Source organism: Lissotriton vulgaris, chromosome 11 (genome assembly GCF_964263255.1).
Source record: "Lissotriton vulgaris chromosome 11, aLisVul1.2, whole genome shotgun sequence".
NCBI classification, from domain to species: domain Eukaryota; kingdom Metazoa; phylum Chordata; class Amphibia; order Caudata; family Salamandridae; genus Lissotriton; species Lissotriton vulgaris.
In genome coordinates, this window is record NC_141699.1 from 1,085,169,376 (window position 1) to 1,085,189,908 (window position 20,533).

The following is a 20,533-nucleotide window of genomic DNA, read 5'->3' on the forward strand; positions in this document are numbered from 1 at the left end:
ATTGAACAAAGTGGTGCTTCCGCAGGGCGGAGCAGCAAGGAATTCGGTCATGCGTTTAAACAAATGAAGATGTCAATTTTGTTGATTCTTATAGTGATTCCTTTTGTCAGTATTCCATACCCCTGGACAATTCAGAAACATTTTATGCCAAAACTGTAGATGCCCAACACTCATGAGGACAAGGTGCTTAATATAAGATAATCAGAGTCTCTGGTCATCACCCATCAAATCCTACTTCTCTTGGATTCTCCTTACCAAGTTATCTCTATGGCAACTGCACCTTAACCCCTTCGATGCTGATGACAAGCTCAGCTCGTCATCAGCCACGGGGGGGCGTGTGCGGATGACTAGCTGAGCTCGTCATCTTACGCGGCTTTTAGAAAAATGCTGCGTAGGGGAAAAATAACCGCCGCAGCGATGCGGTTAAACGTCTCAGGTTAAAGACAACCACTCACGAAAGGAACCCTCATCCAGGATAGCCACTGGTGGACTCGGCTCGACTAGGTTTTTCGCTTTACACTGACGAGGCTTTTATCTCCCAAAATATGCCCCAAATTAATTAAATGAACTTTGAAGTTCTGATAGTGACATTTACACTGTCATTTGTTGTACGATCTACAGCAACAAAGCAAAATTGATTATTTGTGAGTTTGTTTTCTTACAAATGATAAAATCAACAACAGTAAGAATTTTCATCTTTGGCAACAGGCAAAGACCTGCCCCTCTGCAGTTCCAAAGTTTCAATAGTAAAAGCTACATCTGCCACAGAAATTGGAAAATACTTTCCACGCTGATTTTACTTATTCATTATAAGCGCGGCAAAGACATGGAGCATGCGTACATGACTGACACTGACCTTTCGAAGCTGTTCGGTCACCTCAAGATCTTCCTCCTCTTGTTTGGTGCTCGGTCTCCTGCTGGAGTCGGAGGGATCACTAGAGGTAGCAGCCGAGGAGGATGGTGGTGTATGAGCTGCTGGAAAACAAATAGAATAAGAGGGCACACGTGCAAGCACAGGGATTGTCCTAAAATAATTATTTTCATGTACTCTCAAACCACTTTAATTGTGGCTTCAAGCAGTATAAGTTCTAAATAGTAATTGTTCTAGCATTTTAACTAAAACATGCATACATATACGTTCTAGATAGCTGGTATGCAATGTGAAGCATGCCTTCTACTCTAGATGCGTTCCAAGAAGCTCCCACATTTCAGCTTCAAGTCCGAGAAGTTACTTTAGAAATGCATAATGTGGTGTGAAAAATATACATTTGCAATCACCAGTTAACAACTATGTTATAACAGATTATTATGGACTAGTTTCCCAAAGAATCCCTTTCCTCCTTTTGATGCACACAATAGAGCCTGTAACTTTTATCTTAATACATTTCTTCACTTAACATATTTACTACACAGACCATAATACAAAATGTGTTATTCAACTAAAACATATGAATGTATATTTCTAAATTACCCATATATTTTGAGTAAAGAACAGTTTTGTTTTGTGCATGCACATTATTTATATTAACATTCGAACTAGAGGAAACGTGTAGAATTATGTACTTTCAGTAATCATTTTATCACACGGCAGAATCGAGCTTTGTTCCTTGCATCAGTTATATTTCATTGGATTCATGCTTCTTATCCACAGTCTCTACTGGCTCACTGAGTGTTCATATCACACATTGTTCTAGAAGGAACTTTGACTATATTGTGACCACATTAGGACGTGCTGGATAATAGATGAGCTTTTCTTATTTCCCCACTGGCCACAGACCATCATTTTATTAGGCTAGTCTACTTGCAAGCTGAGCCATAAGCTAATTTATCGAGTATTTGGTAGAACGAAAAGAAGAAAACGGACGGCACCAGTAGATCCGATTTCTGACATGATTTCACAATACACTCGATAAATAAGCTTATGGTTTAGCTTGCAAATAGACCGGCCTCATAAAAAACCAGGAAGTATATGAAAGTCAGCTATCATAATTATTTCTCATGCCCTGATGAAGTTCCATCTTTAAAGGAATGAAACAAACGCATTGGCTGTGTCTGGATGAGGATTCATCACACAAAGAAAGGATTTTTACATTTCGAAATATACAATGTACATACTTCTGTGTCTTTCTTGAATATGGATTCAACTTACTGCATATGATGAGGAAACTGAAGATCAGATATATATATTAGTGATTTAAAAACTATGTCTCCATTTGTTCAATTCTTTCTGTGGGTAAAGTACAGCAAATGGCTAGCACATGGAGGTTGGGCAACATTTTTTACTCTAGATTAAATGAACTGAAAAACAAGTGGTACTGAGGAGCAGTGTGCACTACAGCAGTTTGTTTTGAATTTGTTGCATCTGCGATGGTTCTGTTACATATATTTTATCACTAGCTTTGGTTGCATGGTCCCTGAGCAAAATGTGCTGGATGGAAATCACAAATATACTTCAGACTTCACTATGCCTTTGATCATTAACTACTTTGCCTCAAAGCAAATACATGACAGGACCACTGATGTTAATGCATCCCTCTAACTACACAATTTACAGAGTTTTAAAGTCACTGCCATTTGAAATCCTAGAGGACCACCACCAATGGCCTATGAACTGTTCCAGAATAGGGTTCTCATAGATCTTAATCAGTTTTTGTTGTACGGCCGTTAGTTCCTATTCAGCAACTTTGCAACTGTGCTGTAAAATTACCCTAGTACAAAACTGGCAAGCAAGGGTAAGCGAAGTTGGTAATGAAGGCGGTGGGTGCATTTGGTGGAGAGATCTTGTACAATATTTGAGGAGCAGGCATGGTTTTACTCACTTTGCACTTTAATAGTGACCTCAAACACCACCTCACAGTAGCATAGGCAATACACAAAATAGCACACCCCAAACTAGGCCTACACCATTGTCTGCTATCCAACACAGCAGGCAAAACAACTCAACGTACAAAAAACAAGTTTTTTGGCGTTGGACGCAGTAAACTTTGCAGTCTAACAGGCTCGCTTAGTCCATCCATTCTGTGTGTATTCTGAATATTGTTTGCCTATTCTGAATACATTGGCTCTACAGTTTCCAGCTTTGTGCTTTCAGTACTCGCTACAAATACCTTCCATGTTCTAACCAAGGTCTGTCTTTAAAAAAATACTATTTTGTTTTATCACCATAAATTCTTATTGGATATTGTCCTGCAAAATTACTAACTTTAGATACTATATCTTGACTGCGCATCCCCAGCTTATTAAATGCTCAGTGAAGTTATTGTGTTGTGTTTTCAAAGCACAAGCTTGTCATGACCTTGCTTTAGCAATGAATGGATTTTAGAATAATTAATACAATCCATACAAAACTCTGTTCTGATAAATGCTTGTGTGTCTGTCTGTATGTATATAGAGGTACTTGTGCGTCACAAACCTAGCTGGGAAGTAGCAGGGCTTGCAGTTAAGGGCCTAGAGTGGGAGCCAATGTAGTGCCTTGAAAGTTGAGGTGACGTCGTCAAACCTTTTTGTGCCCTTGATGAGATGTGCTGAATTATGCAGGGTGCCTAAAAGGGGTGCAAAAGTGGTACAGATAGGCTGTGTAGCACACTGCCTACATACTGATTGAAGAGGATCATATATTGCACTGATGTTCTGAAACCAGCTTCTGGACAAAATGTTTTCACAGCAACAGTTGCTTGTGAAAAAGGTCTAAATGACTCCTAAGTAAAATGGTAGATAAAACCCTCAGATGGCGGTCAACTGGTTTGGATGAGTAAATGCCAGAGCCAGTGAAAAAATAAATAACAATCCAAAACCGAATGATGGTTTATAGAAAGAGAAGCAAAATTAAAGTACCTGAACAGGAGACCTGAATGTGAATGATGCCAAAATTACAATACAAATTAAAAATACAAATCATCAAAAAGTTTAGTCCATGCATAGTTTTTTTTGCTGATTCCACATATCCACTGAAGTAAAATGGAGAACTGGATGCTTGATAATGAGAAAATAAAGATCTTACCATCCTAAATATTATGAGTCAATTGCACCTTTTCTCTCTCCGAAAAACTAAAAAATAAATCTTGAACTTGTTTAGAAACTGCATAGGCTGAACATATTTGCTCTCAGGTGACAAGGAGCCTATGAGTTCATTCTATCAATCTACACCTTCCAACAAAATGAATTTACTATTTCAAAACTTCTGTGACTTCACGGGAATGCCTGGCCATCGAAAATCTTCAGATAGCCCTACTGCGAAAAGTTAGCTTCAGGAATAGTGCCCCCTTCCTAAGAAGAGCAAATGTAACCCCTCTTCTGAAAAACCAACCGGCAGCTCAAGGAAAACTAACTACAGGCCAATCTCCATTAATCAACATGTATTATGAATCATTGAACAAACGACAAAAAAACCAACATCAGATTTACATGATACCTAAAGTGTGTTCGATGATCACCGGAGTGGGCTTTCATCACTCACAAAGAACTGAATCAGTTACAACCGCAATCCTGCATGACAGCAATGATGGCAGACAATAGCGTCTGTTAATTTGGTTAGATCGTTCAGCAGCCTTCCAAACAGTTAGTCTTAAAACTTACAGAAAAGGCTATGCGAATGTGGCATCTGAGATCCTGAGTAAAACTGCAGGTCGAGAACATTGCTGGGACTAGAAGACAATTTCTTTGACCGGTGGGTTGAAATAGGTCAAAGAGGTATTTTGTGAGGCCAATGGACACTATTTTCTATTATGAATACATTGAAATCTGTCCAAACTGTAAACAAATGTTCAGAAGGGGGGTGAAGGAATAACTGTGTCCTCTTGTCCATCGGTTCCAAACACAAGTTAGTCGATATACTCTTCTTTTGTGATATGTTGAATGTCAAAGTGAAACAAACTTGACAAATATTGCTTTGTTTTAAGCGAGTGGGTGATCAAACAAGCTTGCAAGACACACCAGGTTCATTAAGTGTACTTTCTTCCCATCATCACCTGCTAAGGGCACACTTGTACAGTAAAACAACTCCAAATTTTAATTTATTTACCAGTTCTGTATCTATTTCTTTGTATGTGTTCTATGCGTTTACACAACATTTTGTGAAAAAAAATATTCCAAAGCTGATCCTACTCCCAGGCATTCTTCTATCCAGGGTTATATTGGGACCTCTATTTTTTTATCCTGAATAGAAGCAAATCAGTGAACAACAGTAAATGGGAGCAGGAAAAATACCAAACATGCAAAAGTGAAAAAAGTATTAGTCAACATCTTACAGTCATATAACCTATAAGATCTTGAACAAGAATTGATGCTGGAAACAAGATAAAAACCATGAAAATCATTAAATCAAAAAGGCCTGAAAATAGCAAAAATGGAAAACCTTTGATAAACAAAAGTGAGGGTGAAGATGAAAGCTACTTCAAGAGAATTCAATCAAGGGAAAGAGTAAGGAGTGATGATTATAATGTTCCAAGAAAAGGAAAAACAAAGAATAGTGTCTTTTCCCTATTGCCACTCGGACATTAGTGACAGAACATGGAAACTGAGACCATAGTCTCAATGACAAACCAAATACTTCAGACTTCTCTTTGAAAATGATTGATAAAAACGTAGGACTGTCTAAAATAAAAAATAAACAACAAACCGTTCTCCACAACACTCCAATTTTTATTTTCAATTGTCTATTAGTTGCAGACTGATCACAATAGGGAACTTAAATTGGTAAATAAATAAAATCACCAAGGGAATATTAAACTCAGAGAACCTCTGACTACAGCCTATCTAAACCACGTTTGAACAAAGGTACATTAGACATTCCAGCAAAACTTTAACAAAGAGCGCTTAATTGATGGATGTCTTACGGAGTCTTTAGTCCAGAATTACTGATACAATCAGGAGCTCAATTTGATGAAGATGATGAAAGTGACTCGACACGTTAACACTGATCAAGATTCAAAGGGGCTTCCAGTGTAGAGGAAAAAAAATGTTCTCTTTACCCAGTCCAGCATCACTATTAATCCCCAACAATTGTCGCACAACGCTTGGGTTTTGAGAGTTATCTTGACATCATTCACTGGATGTTCCCCTTGAATGCTTTAAAATGGCGCTCCTAGCAATACTGATGCACTACCTACCTTTCTTTCCCTCCTCCCTCACAGCGGCTCGGAACAGGAAGCTCTCAGGTCGCTGAGAGGGGCTTCGGTACGATGATGGAGCAGTAGGACCAGGATACGGAGGGGAAAGGTGTACTGATTTCACACGAAGCAGAAGCAAGGTGACAGGATGGGGAGAAGCACGAGGACGAGGAGGATGCATGGCAGGATGGGATTGCAGAGAGAAAGGAATTAAAAGAAAAATTGACAATTAGGGACATGCAACAATACAACAGTATAATATATATGTTGTATCCATGGTTGACAGAGGAATTACACAAGTTAGCGATGGCCACTGCTTGCACTTTAAGACTATCACACTCTCTCCTTCAACCAACACACCTTCATAAAGTGAGTACCATTCATCTTAGATCCTGATGAAACAAACAAAAGGACTCTGATGCAACACTTTTTTACATGCTGTTTTTACTGTACTTTGTAGACTTCACTACATTCATGCATTTCTGCAAAACTAACATGCACACATTGTCCTTCAAACATGAATGGATCCAAAATCATTCAGCATTCTAAATAATTAACACAAAATGTGTTCTATACATTCATATCTTCCTGCATGGTGTCACCAGCTGTGACATCTCTATAAGAGAAGCCTAAGTGATTCATTCATTACTAGAGCAGTTTGCATTGCAGGTTTGTGCAGGACCGTGAGCCACCAGGTAGCAAAGGCTTTAGCTCAGGGAAATGCGATCAAGCTTGGCTTCCTAATTATGAGCAGGGAATCATGCATTTTAAAGCACCTCCATTAGGAAATCTCATCCTGTATCAGACATAGAGAATTTCCTCAATGCAAGGCAAGTATTTCTATTAAAGTTAGGGTAAGGACAGGTGATTTTCTTGCAAACATAACTTTCCATCACTGGGAACTTCATCACATAAAAAAAAAAATATCCATCTGTTTGTGGAATCATTGAACACTTTTAAATTGGAATCTCCTTCTCAAAAATGTTTCTGAAATGCCTAAAACAAGCTTGACTTGGTTACAACATCTGGACAATTTGGCTCAATTAATGTTTGACCTTTTAAACAGAAAAGGGAAAAAACTAGGAACACAATGTCTGCAGAAAGAAAAATTAGAGCGAAAATACCTACGTTAGTCTTCACACTGCGTAGCTGTGACATCATACAATAATGTGGGTAATTATGGAAAGGAAAGTTTTTTGATCATCATATCCATGCCGACTGCCCTAGTTTAAATGAGGTGACAGGCTAGTTATTAAAGAATTAACCCCATCATGGAGAACTAGGATCATATAGGTGGGTATCGCTTCCTTTTCTGAAGTCCTTATTAATATTTGTAAACACTAAAACAGAAGAGGGAAGTCATGTCTTGGAAAGGGTAATGGGAAGCTAGCTGTGCAGGATACATTAAGGTAAGTAAAAATAAGCTTAAGGGGACCACAGAACAGATTTTGCTTCACCCACTTGTGTACTGGTTCTAGAGTAGGACGTGAGGTCCCAAGAAGGTGTGGCCTGAGCTCCATGTTGTGGCTCCACACGTTATGAATGTGGATAGTCCTAAGGAGAGCAACAGTAGCTATGTTACGAATTGTCTGGACTTTAGGTATATCTGTCCAGGATACCATTATGATAAATAAAACATGATGCATAATGTGTTGCATGTAAATCTCCTGTGACTTCTCCGATATTGAAAGATGACTAGAAAACATGGAACCCTAATTTTGGGTATGGGAGAGGGGTAGAAGCCACAGTAAAACAAGCATTTGCAATGCAATAGGTCTCGCATTGCTGAAACCTTTAGTAATGCATGAGCAATTGTATTGTAAATCAATCGTGGTACTCACGCTTTAGCTGTAAACATCTTAAGCTAAAGCGCGGGTGCCGCAATTGCTTCAAAAGTACAGAATAAAAAAAAAAAAACATCCGACGAGATGGCATCGACATCTCGCCAATCTCCTTTATGGACTTCAAGATTCTGGAGGTCTCTTAAACTTGATCCTCTTCCTCATAGAAGGGGTCTTCTTGCTCTTTCTCGTGGGATCCTGGTACGTGTGTGATTTGGCATGGGGTGCGCTCAGCAATACCCTCATCATGCGTCTTTCAATACACAAGTTTTGTTGGGATACGAAACACCTTGCATGACTCCTCAAAGTCATTCTTTTTTGAGAGGGGCCCCATTCAGGCCAGTTGCTTTGCATCAATGCCATGTTCCTCATCAGGGTCACTGCCTCGCTGTCCTTTGATTTCTTTTGCCTCTCCCAGTCTCTTTCACCTTTCATTATTGAGTTTGTTTTTGAAAGCTTACTTCCTACAGTGATCTTCTGTTTAGCCTTGTGGGGCTCCTTCTGTATTTTCCAACTGCCAGTTGCGAAGTGTTTTGACATGGAGGGGTCTTCGATAACCGAGTTAGATCATCTCTGCTCGGTCCTGCTGCAGGTTTGTGGTGTTTCCTGAGTGCACCTTCCCTTGACGCCTTCCTCAAATTTCTTGTTTTCAAGGTTGACCACATTGCCTTTTAGCATCGGATCCCTCTGCTAGAGCCAAATCTGTTCCTTCAGTGTTTTCCTCTGTCACTGTATACGCTGAAGTCCGAGTGAGGGTTGCTTCTCCTGCAACGGCACCATTGAGCAGTGTACCCAACATTATTTTCTCTTGCTTTCAGGTCTTAGGCTGACATTATGCGCATGCCGCACAGCTGTCACAGCTAGGGTCTCTATGGTACAATTTGTTGTGGCACTTTGGAAAGGATCAAAAAGAGTGTTCTCCATCTCCTTCAGTTGTCCAAGTTCCTTGGTATTTATTCTTCGACCTTGTGGTCAGGTTCCTCCGGTGGTAATCCTGGTGTAGTATTTGGTTTTTGCCAGTGTTATCCGAAGTCCTTGACATCCTTTATTGGATCAATGTTTTTTTCCCCAGATTTCTAGCAGTTCTGCCCGTTTGCTGGCTGGGACACAAATTAAAGATTCAATCTAGTCTTAGAGAAATTTGGAGTGGTAGCTTTGAACTCCCAGCTTTGACAGCAAACAGATTCCATGACATGACTATACTGAGTCTATCTAGAAGTCCTCTAATGCAAAGAACATGCCCAGCTTTTATATAACTTTTACCATCACAAGGGATAATTACCAAAGAGCTACTTCACGGCTACCCAGCAGCTAAGCTTAAGAAAAGACTCATTCTATTTGGTCCAACAAACACACAAATATTAAGATTGATCGATCTATCTATCTATCTAATTGCTGCTGCTAAGCCAATTCAACTGAGATTTGTGCTGAAATGGAATCTGCAGTTTCTTCTACATACTGTTTGTAAATTTATGTTTTGAAAAGTTTAAATAACGTCATGCCTAAAAAGAGAGTTGTTTTAAAATCTGAGACTAATTTAATAAGAATTGTGGCAGATGACAAATGTAAAGAGTGTAGGAGTGAAATGTTTGGGAACACCATACTGAATGTACTGTAGTAAAACCAATGACTCCAAGTAACATAATACAGGACCATAAGTAAAGCGAATAGAGTGTTCCTGACACACAAGGACTACGGAGCTGAACAAACAGAAAATAGCACAGAGTATGATCAAAGGAAGGATCAGCAAGCAGGAACTGACAGTTCGATAAGGACTGCGATTTCGATATCTGGATGAGAGGTTTGAAGGAGGATTCCAGGAATTTGAATAGAAGGCCGTGATTGAAGGATTGCATAAGGAACAACTCAAAATGTTTTATGTGGGTTGGCAGCACAGCCAACAGCATAAGAGCAGGGCCTGCCTCCTGAACTCAAATCAGAAACTTGAACTACTCCTTATCTCCAACTTGGCTGTCAGGGTTCCTCAATAATACATCAACTCAGGAGTATTTGACACCGTTTTTTTGAGACGTCGAAAACAGAATGTATTTAAATTTGTGTCCGAGTGCCACCAAAATATAAACTTAGTTACGCAAGGTATACACCAGTCAGCCATTATTACACATTTATCATGACTCTAGACCAGGCAGCAGGAAACAGCTAAGCAGCGCAGTGTGGTACTAGTGGAAGGGGTGATAACAGTAAAAAAAACATGAAATATCCCTTCCACTACAAAAGAAGCTTGAGAAAATGTGTTGGCAGCCAAAGATACCTTACCTGTTTGGGATGAAGGTGAAACAGGCGAGATTGTGGATCGGTCATCACTCTGTGGACAAAGATAGAGAATTATAAAGGAAGATTGATGCACTCATCTACCTGGATCAAAATAGCTCCATAGAAGGGACGTCACTTTATATTGATGAAAACCCTCATTAGTATAGCGAGCAATGCAATACTTTTTTTTATTATTTCTTTATTGAATTTTGAACAAGTATCAGGCACCAATACAATAAATGCAAGCATGACTTACTTTAGAAATTATCGAAAAGGTTTCTAAATTGAAATGACAAACATAGATCAGCAAACTAGGGCTATGAATTAGTGGCTGTTACAACATTATCAAATTTAGGTGAAGGAACAATGGAGACCCAATATTACGCAAATCGGAGACACAAAGCATTTCCAGAGGCTGCAAAGAGACAATACTTGTCACATATAGTCCATGAAACCATATTTACTACACATGCCCAGCAATATGGTTCCCGGGAGATAATATTCTGAGGGGATGGCCTATTCCACCCTTCCTTCAAGTAGCCAAAGGCTACCCAACTCCTTAGGCAGGTGACCCACATTCACATCTAGCCAGACCAGCGGTCTTCACAAAATTCCATACGCATGTTGGCGTGCACTCCCTTCCCTGGAGGAAGTCTACCATCAGGCTTGGTCCATAATTTAGCAAACTATATGGCCCATATCTGACCGGTGCCCTGCCCCTCCGCCAGCATAGTTCATTAAGTGTCCCCATCTCCACTACCGCCCATTTCTTCAGATCTCAGAGCCAGCAGTCCACAGGTGAAGCCAACCGGCGACTTCCAGGCCAACACAATGCTCTGCTTTAAATGAAATAAGTACTTAATCCATAAACCAACAATCATTCCTGTTCCTTTACGTCCAGGTCATCAGACCTAGCATATACACCTCGGCGTCCTGGCGCAAGCATTTGCCAGTCAATTCTAACTACCTCTGTCCAAGCACTTAACACTACTGGACGCTCCCAAATCACATGGTAAAAAGTATTTCCGGTTGTCTGCAGGGTCGTCCTCTGAATAACCTAGATGCAATCATGAGGTCGATAGGTCCGAAAGTGAGGTAGGCCTAATGTTAAGGTTGAATTGGGTGTATTTTAGTCTGGGACTTCTCGGAGCATCTTGAGAAACACCAGAGAAGATGTTCATTGCTCATCCCAGAGGGCTCAAGTTTCATACTATTCAGTCTGTGGTGAGTAATGCAACCTGTTTATAGCCTGACACTGGCTGTGGGAATAGGGCTGGCTAAAGGTTTTCAACACACCTAACGCAAGAGTGAGGGAGTATGAGCTGCACCTCAATTTAGAGTGCATCGAGACTACTTCTGCACAGAACACCCCTAATCCTAAAGGTGAATCTGCTGTGACATTTCGGAATGGCCTGTGTCCTCTCCATGTACATACAGTCACCCCACAACCTAATGAGCACAGGCCATGTGTGGTCCAATACAGGCTCCAGTCACAGGGGATAGCCTATGGCCATGCCACGACACCACTCATCTTGGCTAAAGAGCCCAATTTCATGACTTTTGGCCGTGCGCTGCAGCCCTGAATGCAGGCCACGACTTGTGCCCGGTACATGTTACGACAAAGACTGCAGCAGTCTCTGGGCACAAACACCCATCAAGGCCATCAACATTTGAGGGTTTTTAGACTGCCCAATCCCACCATAATCTTTTTGCAGATCTCAGATATTTTCTAAAACTACTTTGCAAATCTTAAATTTCGCCCCACTGATAACATGCGTTCCAATCAAATAAAAGGCATTTTCTTCTCGTCTGGAATGAACCCTGATCCCCTCAAGGTTTGGGAATCGACCGTGTTAACCATGTGGCCTGAAGACATTCACACAAGACAGTTTCGAGAAAGATTTCTTAATTGCTCTCATTGTGAAGTGGCTGCACAGCAAACTTTCTCAAATCACTGTGGGCATTCAAGAACCAACCTCAATGGAGGAAAATGGCTATTTCCGCCAATTAAATTTGGATTTGCAAGAAAAAGCAATCTGTTTCAGGTCGATGTTTTTGAACCAATCAAGACAGCTACACCAATAATCCATCAAAGCCTTCAACGAATTCAAATATTTCAAATGCTATGAAACAGATGTACACCAGGGAACAAAGAGTCTACTTTGATTAAAGTTCTAGATTTGTTGCCATATGTGGTGCAATTCTGTTAAGCAGTTTTTTCTCTATCAAGCATTAAAAACATCTACTTAAGATCTCCTTCAACTCTCTACCCCTTAAGTTAATCCTTCTCCTATCCACCTATCACAATTTTGCCATCAGCAAAAGACTTAAGCATGACATGTCACATTGCACAGAATTTTCAAAAGAGCCCTTGAATGATTCACAAGAATTCTGGAGCAATGTCCTCTGAACAGAAGAAACCAAACTGAAGTTGTTTGGATGGAATGAACAACATGTTTAGCGAAATACATACAATGTCCATCGCCACGAGAGCCGCATACCATTTGTCAAGCATGGTGGTGGGTAGGGGGCGTTGATTAAGGTCTACTTGTAGCTAGGGACGTCTTTGCCTCACAATCATCGAGTCCACCAGGACTTGCTCTCTATACCATCATACTATGGGCAAAAAAGTGCGACCATCTGTCCAGCAGCTAAAGCTTAGAAGTCGTTCATGCAACAGGTCGATGATCAACTATTCATCAGAAAAAGTATGACTGAATGGCTGAAAATAAAATCAGGCTTTTGGAAATGGAAAGTCTGTGTCCAGGCCTCAACCCCTTTGAGAGCTGTGGTGGGACCCAAAGAGCTGTGCAACAAAGAATGCCCTAAGACATAAGGGGGCTTAAGCAGTTTTGTTACAAGACCGGCCAGGACAGCTCCTAGGCAACATTAGCGACTGGAAAGCTAAGGAAACGCTTTGCTCAGGTTATTGCTGCTAAAGAGGATTCACTTTTCGCACGTGGCTAATAGATGTTGGCTGAGTCTTTTGTTTAGTAAGTAAAACAAGGTGAAATGTCTATGATATTTGCCACGAGGTTAGATTTTTTTACTTCCAGCACTTATTGTGGACTAGATAAAGGTCAAATTTGTGTTAACATATAAAACCATGCAATCTTAAAAAAAAAAAAATATATATATATATATATATATATATATATATATATATAAAATCTTGAACAGAAACTGTAGCTAAATTGTACAACCCTAAACTTTATGTAATTACATGCGGGTTACAGACTGCTATTCAAAATGTGGAATACTACAATTGTGTACACGTACAGGGCAACCATGTTAAATTCTCCAAGGAAAGAGCAATGCAGTCATTATTCTGCTCCACTATTTCAGCACACAGATTATGCATGCTCTGGTTTATCTCATTATTGCCTAAGACAAAGGCAACTGTAGCTTCTAGACGCAGTGAACGCATCTGTATTTCTGAGAACATACAAAATATGGCACTTTCCCACAAGAAGTTCAAGACCGATATTTTATCTCCTAAAAAATCAACAATGCAACGGTCTCGGCTTTAGTTAAGCTTAAGCAATTCTGTTTGTCATTAGATCGCTTTTAGCTTTGCTTTTATTATTGTTTTTTTAAACGTTTATTTACATACCAAGCATATAATTATGAATTTGGGGTAAAATATTACATATATATTCCACACGTATATATATCCTCTTTCCTCGTTCTAAGGTGTGTTTTTAAACCTTATGTGGGGTGGTTTTAGGACCGCTGAGTGGATATTAATTTGTTGGCACAGATGCACATGCACAAGTCTTTCATAAAAGCACTAGTGCAGCCGCCGTCTCCCCAAGCTGAGCTCCTGGTCGGGTTTTTGGGGGAAATCACAATGATGTTCGCAGGGTTTTGAGGTTCGCATTGCTGGAGCGGTGTTCTGGTTAATTGATTGTACTTTGTCTTAGGTATTCCTGGGGCCCTGGGCAACACGTATGGGACGGGACCTCTGTTTGAAAAATTTTTGAATTCTATTACGCATTGTGTACTAATTGAAGCTAGCATAATATAGAAAAATATAAAAGTATGGAGGGAATGTGGAGCAACCGAGGAAATAAACTGCATTTGCCAAGCCCCCGTTTGGTGTCTCGTGGCACTGAAGAACAGGTGTTTATTATTACCCAACGGTACTCATGTTATCGACCTTAGAAGGATTAAAGGCTGAGTGGACCCGCCGGGATTTGAACCTTGTGACACGAGGTCGAGCCCAGGCCCCCCTACAAAAGACACATTGTCCACTAAGCCGGCCTTATAAGGAAATACGGCTGCACTTTGTTCAGATCGATGACAAGTCAAAGGTAGACGTTGGGGTGTGACCCAAAGCATATATAGCGAAGAACGCCAAAGGTAATGAGTAAGACGTCAAAATGCATCATCTGCCACACACTAACCGCTGGGGGAAGACACAAACCCCATTTGTAACCGCATTTATGTTCTATGCAGATTTAATCAATTTTACTGAGTGGAAATATTTTCGAAACGGAGGATACATACATTAATCCTCAGGCCCAGCTCGCTTTACATTACTTGGCCCTTACTTTCCGTGCTGGCCCCCCCACTCCTAATGGCGAAGTCGCAGGGGCGAGACCATAATTAGAAAAGTCTGGTAAACTTTTACCCTTGGAAATTCCACTACACAAGACGCCACGTGATGGAGCCGGCTGCAATCCACTCCTGAAACTTGAACTATTACTGGGCCACCTTGCCCGAGTGACTCGAGACTGAAAAACAGTGCTCTTCATTCCATGTGAATAAAAATTCGTGAAACAGAAAGGGAATTTCCCTTGAAGATACTTAATATCCATTGGTTTGGAGAGAAAGCTACATTCCTACATATAAATACTATAAGAAGAGCTTTCTTTATTTTGCCCTGAAGAAGTCCGTGGAGGACGAAACGTGTTGGCTACAGTGCGTTATGAAGACTAAATAAAGATCAAACTTCAAAAATACCATCATTGATTCTGCTTTTGAATGTTTCAATACTGTGATTTATAAGATATGGTTACTATTGTGTATTTGAAAAAGAAATCTGTGTGCTTGATCAAAATTTGCTTGAATTGAAAGTTGGGACACTCGTTTGTCCTGGGAGATTTAGGGGATAAAGAATCTCCGATCCGTGGCACCAACAAGATTAAATAGGGCAGCACTTGGGATAGGTGCAATTGTACTTAGACCCCTTTCCCCAGTTTTTTTGCATCTAAACTTTTACCCTTGATTTAAATGTAAGGGCTGGCTGGACCCATACTGGCAAAGCGAATGAATGCGTTGCAGTGGTAATCAACATGCGTGTGGTTAGCTATTACCCCTGTTCTCATGTAGCAAAATGGTCTGGGCCTATACTGGCAAAGTGGAATACATTTTTGCCATGGCAACTGCAGCGCCTAGTCGTTTGCATCGCCACTGGACTTTTAACTTAGCAGAAGGAGCTCATGTCTCTCCCTCCTATGCTCTCTTTCTGCCCGAAACGCAACTGGCATGCCACATCGCCTGGACATAGGCCTCTGGAGAACACAGGCTCCGGACCTCATATGTGCAAACACACTTGGTGACCACGACAGTCTGCGCATGTGCTAACGCTGTAATGCTTTGATGTATTCCAAAACTTTACAGAGGCGCACCCCACTACGGTCGACTGACTCGAGTCCGTCTCACCTGGGATCAACCGCAAGTGGGAATCCACAGAAGCAGATCGCTTTAGTGGGGGCAGGGGGGGGTTAGTGAGGGTCTCACGCGACTGCCCGTCACAGAACTCGCCGCTCACACAACAGCACAACACTTTGCACGTTAACCCACTAGGCTAGATTACAAAGTGCTAGAGTGCCCCCTTGCAACTATACCAAATACCGCGACACAAATGCTCCAGACCCTAGCAGCCGGCCCGGTGCGCAGCCCATGTGTTGCCAAAGCGTCGGCATACATGATTTACGAACCTCCCCCTCGCTGTGCACAAACACTCCTCTTTGTACAAGCTAATGAGCCACCACCAGTCACTGCGAGCATCCTAGTAGGCCCCGAACTCAACGCGAGAAATAAACTGACACTACTCTCTGATAACGGTGCACAGCAAAGGCAAGAACCCTGTACACGGCGTGTGGACAACGGCGTACGGCAGCAGTTTGCCGCAGAACGTGACAAACGAGCCAGACAGCTCACGTCGTGTCCAGCGGGGGTAACCAGCGACAACCTACCGACACAGCGTGTCCCGCTCAACGGGCGAGAGTATCTACGCATGTTTGCCCACTCCGCTGACTGCGTCTTGGTGGTTTAATTGCAGGTATGCGTCAGCTCCTGCACGCCCCAGGGGTGAGCAGTAATCTCTACCCATTAGCCATAACTTTAAAATTGCTGACGGACGGCAGTCTCCTGGGGCCAAACACAGCTGACTCCAGGCGCCATATAGCCCGAAGGGCTTACCATTTTAACAATAATAGCCTGCGCTTCGAGCCTGGACTGTGCCGTCTGCAAGCTCCATAAATAGTGTAGCGCGGCGACTGCCCCCCCTCCCCCCCGGGTGCCCCACGGCTGACTGTCTCTCGGGTCCCAAACAAAACATGCCTCCCGCTCTGATCCACAATGGGCTGCAGATACGGGTGCAACTGCATGGTGTTCGTTCAATCAACCCTACTATGACGCTCACCATGCCAGTGGTCATTCGCTTGTGCACGCAACCAGCCAAACAGTATTTCCGCAATGCCTCCCCAATGTAAATGTGGAGCTGTGAATCCAATCGCACGCCGCCCACAACTCTCAACAAACTCTGTGAGAGTCTGTCTTCGTGCCGCCTAGCCATCACACATGCCGATCGGGGCCCCCGAAGGCAATCAGTGGCAACCGGCCCCACCACGAGGCAAATAAAACAGCCCCTCAAAGGGGGGGAGTGGGGGTAGACTCACCGCATGTAATCACCGATGCCTGGCAGGACAAAACGCATCGCCCAGACTGCAACGACACGTCAAGACAGTGTGTACAGCGCAATCAGAATAAAATATAAACAGTAGGCGCGTGAAAAACTATTCATAATGCACGCGTCCACATACTACAGAGCGACAAGAGGTACAATACCATAGCAGACAGTTTCCTCTCTTTCTGCCGTCCCTTTGAGACTGGCTTGGCCTTATGTTTGTGGTAAAAGCTTTTTTTTTCTTTATGGGGCAAAACAGAAGGCCCCATAAAGAAGATAAGAAAGCTTTAACCACAAACGTAAGACAAGTAAGCCAGTCTGAAAAGGACGGGGCTTAGAGAGAAAGAAGAACGTCACTTGGACCTCTTCTCCAATGGCTGGCTACCGTTTAGAATGAACGGTGACGCCAGCCAATGGAAAAGAGGGGCGGATGTTAACTTCACTAGTGAAAATCCCTCTATCATTAAATCTCTCCAGCTCGACTGCGCATGTGCGCAGTCTTTAACAGGCCGAGACCTAAAAACGTCAGGCACTCATGACCAATGTAACAGTATCGAAATATAAGTGCCAAAGAGTCACATCACACAGAATTCTGTTTTGCTGCTGAACTGAGTGGCCCACACTTGGCATGAGGCAGAGTAGAAGCAAAAGAGAAAGCGGGGATGGTGTAGGGTGTTCGTGATAGATTGCACAAAAAAACAAGCAGACGGGATGGGGTCTGGTGGCATTCATCTGAAGTCAGCAGGGTGTGTATTTGCAACATTAAGAGTGAAAACAGTGATAGAGGATGCGGAGATAGAAAAGATGGTGGATACAACAAATGGGGTTGCCTGTTCCATATACCTAAAAAATAGGACTCCTATGCTGTGCTAATAGGAGGATGAGACTAATCCTAATGGCACAAACTCAAATATACACGGTCTGCCAGAGTGTTGTCAGAGGAAAAGGCCCAACAACTGACTTCAAATCGCTTTCTGAGAACTCCTTAGCAGGTTTATTGCAGCTGGACCTCAAGGTGTGAAGTGCGAACCACCCTCCAATTTATTTAAGAAAAACATCCCTGAAACACGACTGGTAGTTGAACACAAGAAAAACAGACATGCATCTTTCTGAAATGGACAAGCAAACATTTGCACATTGCCGCTTTTAGCCCTGGCTTAGGCAATCTCTCAATTATTAATCTCTCTTTTACAAGAACAATCAAGCTATTGGATCACCAGATGAGTTGACAGCACTTGTATGCACACACCATGTTTGTAGGCCAAAGTCCTCACCTGGTTTAATTTAATATATATAAAGTATTAAAATAGAGCTAGTTACCTCCATGGGGGGAGTAGGCTTTGTTGAAGCAGAGTCACAGAGTTCATACTTACAAAACACTGGAATTAGGATTTAACAATGGAATCAACATACCTCATATAGACACAGTAAAAGCCAAGAAGGAAATAGTGTCCCAAGTCTTATGGTTGATGTGATTAAGGAAATAGGGTGGAGGGATGAATGAATGGTAAGTGTGTATGGGGTCTATAGTATACAAGCTCAGAGCTGATTAATTCTATTGGTCTGTCAACACCAAATGTAAAAGTTAGAAATACTAAAAGCTAGGTTGCACAGGTCTTCGGTCTTAAAGCAGAACAGGATGTGCAATGGAGTTATTTCCAGGGAGAACTATTTGTATCAGTAACCAGCAACATAAGGTAGTTGTTATACAAAGAAGGGCTATAGCAACCACCAGGTGAAATTACCTGGGTAGAGGAAGTAACACAGTTTAACAGCAAAAGATTGAAGCAGAGAACTACCCAAAAACAGAATTCATATGTATACAATCTACTGGGTTATCATGAAGTCCATGTAAGCATCAGAGGGAGAAACCCCACCTTAAGCCAGTTCTGATCAACAGAGTTGGGACTTGTGCAAGTGAATCAGGCGAGTGCATACAAGGGCAGTCTGCTATTCAATTAATAAGAAAAAGGTACATATGTCAGCGAGTACAACGATGGACATGAGACTTGTTAGTAAGTTATGTACTGAGAAGTGCAAACATAATATGATGCCAATCTGTGACAGCCAAGACAAAGCAACAAAAGCAAACCGAGCAGCAAAAAACATCAAAAGAAAAACAACAGTGAAGTGAAGTGGTGAACGTGCCACTGGTGGTGCCCAAATGGTACGAAAATACCAGGTGGCAATGGCTTACATGACAGCTAAAATCACACATAATAAATACCAGAATCCAGTCAGAGAGAAGCAAAAAAGGAGCAGAATAAAAATATATCAGTAACAACAAGAGAAAGAATTTATTTTTACTTCACACATAGAACCATCAAGAGAGCACACAGCTAGTGAAAGATAATATGTGAGCAGGCTTGTCCCTAGACGTTCCCATGCTCCGAGTGCATAGGCTTCCTTTATCAGTCAAGAGGTTCTTTCTTGTTGTCAAAATGTATTTAATATGATGCACATGTGAGTGTGTAAATGTCTTTATGGTCAGAAAAGACAACTCTTGCTGTCAGTGCAGTCATGCTTCTGCGCTCTCTCCCTGCAACATGTTTCGCCTTGTCAAGAGTTGTGTCAGATCTCAGGCTCAGTGAAAGATCTTTACTAAAAATATCTCCTTTTTCCAATTGCTTTTTATTCACTCGTCTCGTGTTTGAATACAAATGATTTTTTTTCAAGTCTTTTATACATGCCTGGGAATGGTGTCAGTTTAGTTTATCATGTGTTCTTGTGAGAATCTTTTAACAAAAAGGTCTGTTTAAAAGAGGACTCGGTTATCGTCCCACTCTTACTCAAAAGTATAGGTTTTTGTTATTGTCCCGCTCTTACAAAGTATAGGTTAATCCTATTGTTAAGATATCGATCTCCTCTCAAGGTGGAACATGTTTCCACAGATAGCAACCTATGATGGTTTTTGTTTGACTGAATGTGTTTTTACAGTGAGCGGTCTATCCCTTGGAATCAGTGTGTTCAATTCTATGGTCAGTAACAATCCAAGCCATATCTGGGCGGTCATTGAGAAGGTCTTGGACCATTTTAAGTTATTCTTTTGGTCCATACAAGGTCCACCACATATTTCTAGAGTAACCTTATGGCCTTCCTCTTGCCATGAGTGGAGATGCTGCCCTTAACGCAGTCTAAAGCTGTCAGCTGCAGTTGGTGTACACAAGTCTTTTGATACAAAACTCACCTTTAGAAGAGCACACACACTTCTAAGGTCAGTCAGTAGGAGTTTCCTTGTTTATCACATCTTCTATCATTATACAGTCTCAGAAATAGTCACAGAAGATACAGTTCAGAGGTCACAAGCACATCTCTTGCTGTCAGTGTCTACATGTCTCTTTAATAAGCGGGTCTCATGCTTGCTGTTAATATGCGCTGCAAGGGCTATGATGGGG

The 20,533-nt window shown here is 41.6% G+C and overlaps 1 protein-coding gene across 24 annotated transcripts in view; it reads right to left on the minus strand.

Annotated features, from left to right (window-relative positions):
* LRCH3 (leucine rich repeats and calponin homology domain containing 3) overlaps nt 1-20,533 on the minus strand; it is a 345,591-nt gene that overhangs the window by 43,840 nt on the left and 281,218 nt on the right. For 8 of the 24 annotated variants that reach the window (XM_086944587.1, XM_086944581.1, XM_086944577.1 and 5 more), the window contains 3 exons: nt 10,226-10,274; nt 6,108-6,221; nt 857-975 (listed from right to left, as the gene is read on the minus strand). In XM_086944587.1, coding sequence (XP_086800713.1) covers nt 857-975; nt 6,108-6,221; nt 10,226-10,274 — 282 coding nt within the window. The remainder of the gene's footprint in view (nt 1-856; nt 976-6,107; nt 6,222-10,225; nt 10,275-20,533) is intronic. The other 16 variants (XM_086944588.1, XM_086944582.1, XM_086944578.1 and 13 more) reach the window with 3 other exon arrangements.